Source organism: Nilaparvata lugens, unplaced genomic scaffold (assembly GCF_014356525.2).
Source record: "Nilaparvata lugens isolate BPH unplaced genomic scaffold, ASM1435652v1 scaffold5815, whole genome shotgun sequence".
Lineage (NCBI taxonomy): Eukaryota > Metazoa > Arthropoda > Insecta > Hemiptera > Delphacidae > Nilaparvata > Nilaparvata lugens.
In genome coordinates, this window is record NW_024091595.1 from 1331 (window position 1) to 9940 (window position 8610).

The 8610-nt window shown below is 34.6% G+C and overlaps 1 protein-coding gene across 1 annotated transcript; it reads left to right on the plus strand.

The window, feature by feature from the left end:
- Positions 1–425: 425 nt before the first annotated feature.
- On the plus strand, positions 426–2434 carry LOC120356113 (the record flags this gene model as incomplete). The annotated part of the gene is made up of 2 exons (XM_039444935.1): positions 426–589; positions 2266–2434. Coding segments are annotated over exons 1-2 (321 nt in total), but the record flags the coding sequence as incomplete, so codon positions are not given.
- Between the last annotated feature and the right edge of the window lie 6176 nt (positions 2435–8610).

The window sequence follows — 8610 nt, forward strand, 5'->3', positions numbered from 1 at the left end:
TGCCCATCCGATAACACGGAGTGATCTGGTTAAAAAACTTCTGGTATTGAGAGGGTTTGAACCCGGCAAATAAATTCTTTCTGGTGAAGCTATGTGACGCTGGTAGTCTCTCATACATTACCTTTCTCATACCCAGCCAAACAGTAATGATAGACAATAGTCGCCAACAATAATCGGCTTGGGTTGATAAAAAATCAGCTCATGATACAAAATGGTATATCCCGGGTTAGAGTGTAAGAACGGCACAGTATAAGAGACTACCAGCGTCACATAGCTTCACCAAAAATAACTACTAGGACTATCGGCTTTAGCTAGCAGTGAAATTTGCAACATAAACGCTCTCCACCATGGAATAACTTATTTTTCTATATTTTCTTCATGGAATTTGCAAGATATGAGAATTAATTGATAATTAAATATTGTTTTAGATAACTGGCATGGCATGGTCGACAATTGGCAGAACAGCCATTATTCACACGGACGCTTTCATATTCATGAGTGGTCTCGTAACTGCAAGAAGTTTTTTGAATGAACTTAGCCGCAAAGGAAAACTGGACGTCAAATCAAGATTAATCTCAAGAATTTTCAGGTATTTTTACAATGTTTATATTATAGAATTAGTATTCTAATGTAGCCCATAATTTTAAAACATTAATATCTATATGTTATTTCCATGATAAAATAATTTATGATAACTATGTTCAGAATGCTCACGTTGAAGCAGTGTTTAAACTATAACAGAGTTCTTCTTCTTCTTCTTCCTCTCTCTTCTTTATTTCTTCAAAATATTCACTTTCTCTGTATAGGGATATCACTATTAGAATAAATAAAATGGAAATATCATTCAGTTGGCTATCATCCTATATTTTACCCTATACTATTGAACGAGCAACTTCTGTTTATATGTTTAGATGCTTGGATGTTTAGATGTTTATATTTCACCGGAACTCGAAAACGGCTCTAACGATTCTCACGAAATTCAGAAAATAGTAGGTTTATAATATAAAGATTCGATTGCACTGTGTCTCATCCCTGGGAAAACTCGCTGAAGGACATTAAAAGGATAATTATCATTCATCCTTGGAAAAACAGCTGATAATAATTATTTTATCGTCTGTTGGTGATGGAAGTGAGTGAACGAGTTCATGAGTGTGGGACTATGTCAATATTATGACTCAGCTTAATCATTCAATCAGTCACCTAGTGCCGGATGCAAAAGAGGCGGGCTATTTTCAATCCTGATTAATTCCAGTAGATCCATCTTTTTGAAATGGTCTTCTCTAATTTGGTTCAAGTGAAGTTAATCAGGATTAAAATTTAACCGGCTTTTGTGCAACTGGGCCTTAGTAAGGGAAATTTTTGCATTCCTCTGGGAATTAATCTCAATTTACTGTGATTAAATAGAACATTTCTGTATGAATGTTATTGTAATTTCTTCTTTCGTAATAAATTTTTATGCTTTTTTACTCCAGAGCGAAGCTCGGTCCCCGATATTTAGTACTTATAGGCCATGTATCAACTCATGAGAGTCATTTGAGAATAGGTTTGAGAATATTTATTTGAAAATGACTATCATCTCCTGAAACATTTTATGCACTAATAAAATATGAAAGGCTACTGTACTGAATGATATTTCCATTTCATCTTATTTCAAGACCATTTTATCTTATAGTCTACCTCAATAACTTATATTAGCCAGTTTGTAAAGAACATTATTACCTTACGGTATATATATGGACTTGCTTTGTTTCCACAAGTTCAAAAGAACAAGAACACCTCATTTATAATGAAATTAATCACTACGTTCATCCACAGAATACAAGGAGTTTTCTCTGGTTCATCCAATTCAACTCTATGTTTTAATACTGTTTTCTATTTCTAGGTTTAACTCTATCCCTGAAAAATTCTGTCTGGGTATTTCTCAATGTATTTATTTTTTACAAAGAAGCACTGGGAGAGAAAAACTAAGGATACTCCTTGTACTATTTCTCTCCCAAATTTAGATCACAAGTCCAAAATAGGGTTATATGGTTTCACTTTTCTAACATTTAGTCCATTTTCACTAAAAAACAACGGAAACTAAGAATTTGTTTTAATTTAAACATTGATAGATACAATATAATTGTCAACTATGAATGATTGGGGAAGGAACAACAGGCTTGAAGCCCAAAACTGTTCCTTTCCCAATAATTTTGGATAGAAATTTGTACTAATGATTCATCTATGAACTTCACTCCATTTAATGTTAATTGTCTCATTTTCTAGGCTGAGTCCCAACTTGATGGCTGTAATTCTGTTTGCCACTTGGATATTTCCGAACGTCAACTGGGGTCCGCTCTGGCCTCAAGTTGTCACAACACACTCCCAACTCTGTCGCAAATATTTCTGGCGAAATATGCTCTACATTCACAATTTCTTCCCCTTTGAAAAGATGGTGAGTGGTCGTATTCTTACAAATTCTATCCCTCAATATTTGGTGATTTGTTGAATACAATGATTTGATGATATTGTGAAACTTTCCTATAATTAGATTAGATTTTTGTAAAAATTAAAAAATCGAATAACCATTTTTTCAACACTATATATTTCTCACAACATGTTCTGACTATTAATGTGATTTTCAAGTTCTAGATTTTCCTATGGCACACTCACACTTACGCGACTCAGGTCGAAAAGAGACTCGACTCTAGTCGAGAGCATGTGTTTTCAAATGGTAACATTCGCGGAGACTAGATTCGACTGGTCTGAGTATCACCATTTGGAAACACAACATGCTCTCGACTAGAGTCGAGTCTCTTCTCGAACTGAGTCGCGTAAGTGTGAGTTGAGCCTATCCCTTTCATGTATAAGCCTATCCTTTCCTTTATTATATTATAGATTAAGGTCAAAAGGAGTTTTATGCGAATGCCTGTTGTTTTCGCCTGGATTGTATTTATGAATAAATACTATACCTTTTATACGCGGGTTTTTACAGCCTTCTCGGCCGTTTCCCGCACTCAACACGCCATCTGCCTCTACTCCACACGTCTTGGTGGATACCCTTCTCTCCAAGGCCTCTCCTATGTTTTGCTGTCGAACCGTTCGTGGTCGTCCTCGTTTCCTCCTCTCAGCCGGAATCCAATCATATACAGGGTGACACAGAATAACGGGAACTTTTAAAAACACCATAAAGCATTAGTGGGAAGGTCAAAAATGATTCTATTCAAACCAATGTAAAGTTCAAGACTTGCCATTTGGGAATTATTAATAACATCTATCACTTTTTGACAATTACTTCTTCAAGATGGCTTCCTCCTGCACGAATACACTCTTGAAATCTGTGTTGAGATTCCTGAACGATTGCTGTAACAATTCAGCTGGGATATTGTTAATTTTACTGTGAATTTTCTGTTATGATTCAACCACAGTTATTGGTCAAGTTGTGAAAACGTTTGATTTGAGATAGCTCCACAAACAGAAAATCGCAGGTGGACAGATCATGGGACCTGGAAATGCAACCTAATCGTGAGACTACACGGTTATACTAAACAATACTCACTCGCACTGTTACCATTGAATGCCGTGCAGAGTGGATTTCGCTCACAATTCCATCAATAATTTTGAATTTATTAAAAATAAAAACATAATTCAAAATGAGATCCGCAATATCCCAGATGAGATGCTGCAGCGAACAATGAGGAATTGTCAACACAGATTTCTAGAGTGTATTCGTTCAGGAGGAAGACATCTCAAAGGATTAAAAAGTGATAGATGTCATTGATAATTCTCAAATAGCAAGTCTTGAACTTCACATTAGTTTGAATAAAATCATTTTTACCCTTCCCACTAATGTTTTATGGCGTTTTTAAAAGTTCCCGTTATTCTATGTCACCCCAACTTCTTTGGTATACGACTGGGGCTCATTCTTCTGAAATTTCCGTACCACTGTAGTTGTTTCTCCTCCAACTCATCCACCACTGACCTGTCCAATTTCATTTTCACCCATAAAACCTCATTTCTCACCATAAGGCTCAACTCACACTTACGCGACTCAGGTCGAGAAGAGACTCGACTCTAGTCGAGAGCATGTGTTTCCAAATGGTGACAATCGACCAGTCGATTCTAGTCTCCGCGACGTCACCATTTGAGAACAAATGTCCTCGACAAGAGTCGAGTCTCTTCTCGACCTGAGTCGCGTGAGTGTGAGTTGAGCCGATCTCTCAAGGTCAGCTGGCAACATCTTCTCCAGTAATTCATAATTATTATTTAACGAAAATCCCAAATAAATGCTGTAAATCACCCCGAAGACTTCTGCTACTGCAGACATTGACAAAGCTAGATGGAAATTCGATGAGAACTACTATCCAAAAATTATTCATCTCCATAGCCAATAATCTTTGTTTCAGTCTCTTGGTTAATGCCCATACTTCGGCCTCATAAGTTACACAGGTTCTTCACAATTGTTTTGAAACCCTGTTTCTTTACTCTTTCAGATATATCATCCGTCCTAAGTATTGAATGATTAAAACTCTGGTTAAAAATTCCTGTTTGCAACTCTTGAATGGTTAAAGCTCCAAGTATTGAATGGTTAAAAATTCCTGGTTAAAACTCTTCCCTTTTCAATCCTGTATCAAATCTCTCTCTCATCCCGTCCATCATCTTTTATTGTCATACCCAAGTACTGGTACTCCTTGGCATTTGCAATTTCCGAGGTGTCGTCAGTATTCACTGAATTTCCTCCTCCTATGATAGATAAATGAATAAATAATGATTGAAAAATGTGCAAAATTATACTGCTCACACTCATGTCATGCTCTAGTTAATATAGTCATGGCTAATTACATTTAGTCATGTTCAATTACATTTAGTCATAGTCTATTTGATGATTAATAGTAGAGAGAGATATGTGTGAGAGAGAGAGGCAATCTACTGACAGATTCAAGTGAAACGAACTTAACTGAAACATGTTCTTGACAATGGGTTGTACATACAACGAACACTGCCAGATTTAAGTGAAACGAACTTCTTGTGAAATGAATATCTTACTCTCAGATTTAACTGAAACATAATCTTGACAACGAGTTGTACACACAATGAACACTGGGAGATTTAAGTGAAACGATCTTCTTACTATCATAAATTCTAGATGAGATTTTATCATTCTTCCAAGAATATATGTCCAGTAGTAACATTCAAATCCCATCTTTTTCAAAACTCTTTATGTGGCAAGCATAGTTGAATATTCTTTGGAAGAATAATAGTGAATTCAAAGTTTTTTTTCTGAATCTATATTGATATAAATCATTCTCACCAAATCTTACATTCTTAACATATTATCAAACTGAAAAACATTGTCATTTCTTGTTGTAGTTTTCACAACACTATGTAGCAACGTTTGCTTAGTGTGAGACAACCTTGGGTGTTATCATTACGCACCAATTCTGCTCTTACCTGATGATTAACATGTTTCAAAATTTCACTTCAGAGAGCTTACAAGCACGAATGCTGTTGTGCTCTAATTCAATACGTCACTATTGTCACGTTTTGCAATTTCAGTTCACATAGCTTACAAGGACAAATGCAGTTCCGCTCTAATTCAATACTTGAGTATCGTCACGTTTTTGCAGAGTTCACAAGGACGAATGCATCTCTGTTCTAATTCATTTCAAATTCGTGCATTAACACGTTTCATACATACTCTTGTTTCAGCTTGGAAAAATGCATGTGAAGATTGAAATAGAATGTAGCTATTTCTCCCAAGCAATTTGCATAGTGAAAATCGGTTAAAGATTGATATGATCCTAACTTTAGGGTTTTAGAACATCAGCGTAGATACTTAATCCCATCTTATCAGTTATTAAATCACCTACTTGATCTTCTGTCAAATTATGAGATTTCGCTTCAATCCAATTCATATGGAAACTAACTTTCGCATAATTTCGCACTATTTGGTATGCTATTCGGTGTATAATAATATGAGATAATCGTTGAATGTAGCCGAACATTGTAATCTTGTCACTTCATCATTCTCTGTATTTTTAATTGAAGTTGCTATTTCCTCACGAATTGATTTGAGTGTAGCTTGTAATTCATCTTTCTTAATAAATGCTTGCATTTCACTACTCAGATCATTTTTCAATACATAAGTTTCGCTAAACGTAGTTAGCAATGTATTCAAATCGTTTTTTGAAACAAATTGTTCAATCCCCTCCATAAGATTTGTCTTTATCGTATTAGTCATCACAGATAATTGATCTTCTAACTCTTGTTTTGTTATAACAATGTTATTCAATGCCCGCACAGTTTTATCCAAATATTCCTTATCAACAGATAATGAATGAGTTTCATTTACTCTAGTAAAAAGTTCTGTGCTAAGCTGTTTCAATCTGGTATTCAGATAATTTCTATCTAATACTTGCAAATCTTTAATCTTGTCTGAGATAACTTTCAATTTCTCATCCAAATAATTCTTGTCAACTTTATTATCGTTGATTGTATTCAAGTGTGATCTGAATATCTCTGTTGTTGATTTGAGATCATGAAGAGAATTCTCCAAATTGATAGATTTCTCTTTAAGTCCCCTATCGATATTGTCAGATAACTGTTGTAATGTACTGAAGATGTGTTCCTTTTCGATCTTGTTCAATCCAATATTCTTAACTATATTAGATAATTGCGAATCTAAATACGAATGCAGAGATTCACTAACACCCTGTTGATTAATTGCCTGTATTATTCTCTCACTAAAACTGGTAAGATCTGGTTCATTCCATACAATGTCTTTCTTCGCGGCGACTCTCTAGCTTTTACCTCCGAATCTGTGCACGCTCATTCTGCAACTAAACAATAATTTTACCTTCACGCAATTCTTCTATAATTGATGCAATCTCAACATCATGAGCTGAGTGCCCAGCAAGTTCTGATGATTTTAATAAATGAAGTCTCTGAACCAATTCGTCATAGTTGTCATAATATTGGTAAATTCTATTGCTAGAAGTATTTTTTGCAAATTTCAATAAGCCAGAACCTCTCTTACTTGTTTTTTTAACAGGAAACAGCATTTGAATTAAGCGAGACTTTACACCACTGTTACGTTTCACATATCCTCGTCTATCCAAATGAACTTTTGTTATTGATAAAATCTTCTTGTATTTATTTAGATCTTTTTCATCAAAGAGATATGAATTTGGTCTTTGCGCAAATAACAGTTCTAATAGTCCATGTGTAATTCGGAATTTTTCGTTATCAATATAAAAGAAGTAGTTATCAAAGCTAACAACCATCTCACCCATAAAATATAATTTTCGGTCAGAATCGTAGGAAATTCCATAAGAATCGAGTTATCCAATTTTTCACTATGAAATGTATACAAATATTGTGCAAGCACTTGATTCTTTATCTTCTTTATGTTAGCGCTTGTATCACTCTCAAGCCTAGTTGAATTAAATATACTTGATTCGTTCATGCTTAGATCTTTTTCAGCTGCTGATGGTGATGCAACTTCTATTGTTTCATCATCATGTTTTTCTCCCAATTCCATACTTTCGTCTTCTTCTTCTTCTTCTTCTTCTTCTTGTTCCTCCTTTTTTGGTATAAAACTCTTATCAGAGTGGAGAGAAGATTTAGTTTTCCCCATTTCAACTAAAGGTGTGATAATCGGTTTAAAAAGTTTTTCTCTGTAATTGTCAGATTGCTTTTCAAAATGTACAATGCTTCTATGTTTATCTCTAATAACTTTCCTCAATTTCTTAATCTTATCGATTAGAGCAACACTAGCGTTTTGTCTTCTACGAGACATCCTCATTCTTTCACTGCTACTCACTCTCTACTGAATGTCAATAAAGTTATCCAGACCCTGTCTATATTTTCCACTATTAGCTGTACATTCGGTCATAATAGTAAGAAAACTATGCTTCTTAGAATTCCACACATTTGAACACAATTTACTGAAATCTCTGAAGCAAATATCTTCACCCACATAGTCTCTATGTATTAATTTGAGTGATAATTGATCAATTTTGAATATAACAATCATATTTGCATTATCTCTGGTGAAATGTTTTTGTGTTGCACCATAACTTTGAATTAAATATGCTGTATCAATATTACGATGTCTACCCATAGTAAAATAATCTCTTATTGAGGTGTGTGACTAAGTTGTAAATCATCGAATATGGCAAGAGAAAATTGTTTCAATTTATTGGGGTGGAGAATTCTCTCAGGAATATCATTGACATGAAATTCAATACCTTTCATTTTTGAAAAGACTTTTCTTAAAAACAAGTACTTATCTTGATATTGGCTTTTAGTATTTAAATAAATATGTTTAAATCTCAATCCATTTTTGGAAAAAATCAAGTTGAACAATAAATTCGTTTTACCACATGCAGACGGCCCTACAATGAGAATTCTAGCGTTATGCGGTATCAATGTTCCATTCTTACACCATACAGGCTTTTCCTCTTGTGCAATTAACTTATCGAAATTTACAATGTCGAGTTTGTTCATGTTGAGAAAGTGAGATATACAAACAGAACTGTTTCATGTGTCTGGTTCACTCGGTAATGAAGCGTTTCTAGGTGACTAGATGTACTCACCCATTCAACATATAGTCACCTTGTGCCACATGCT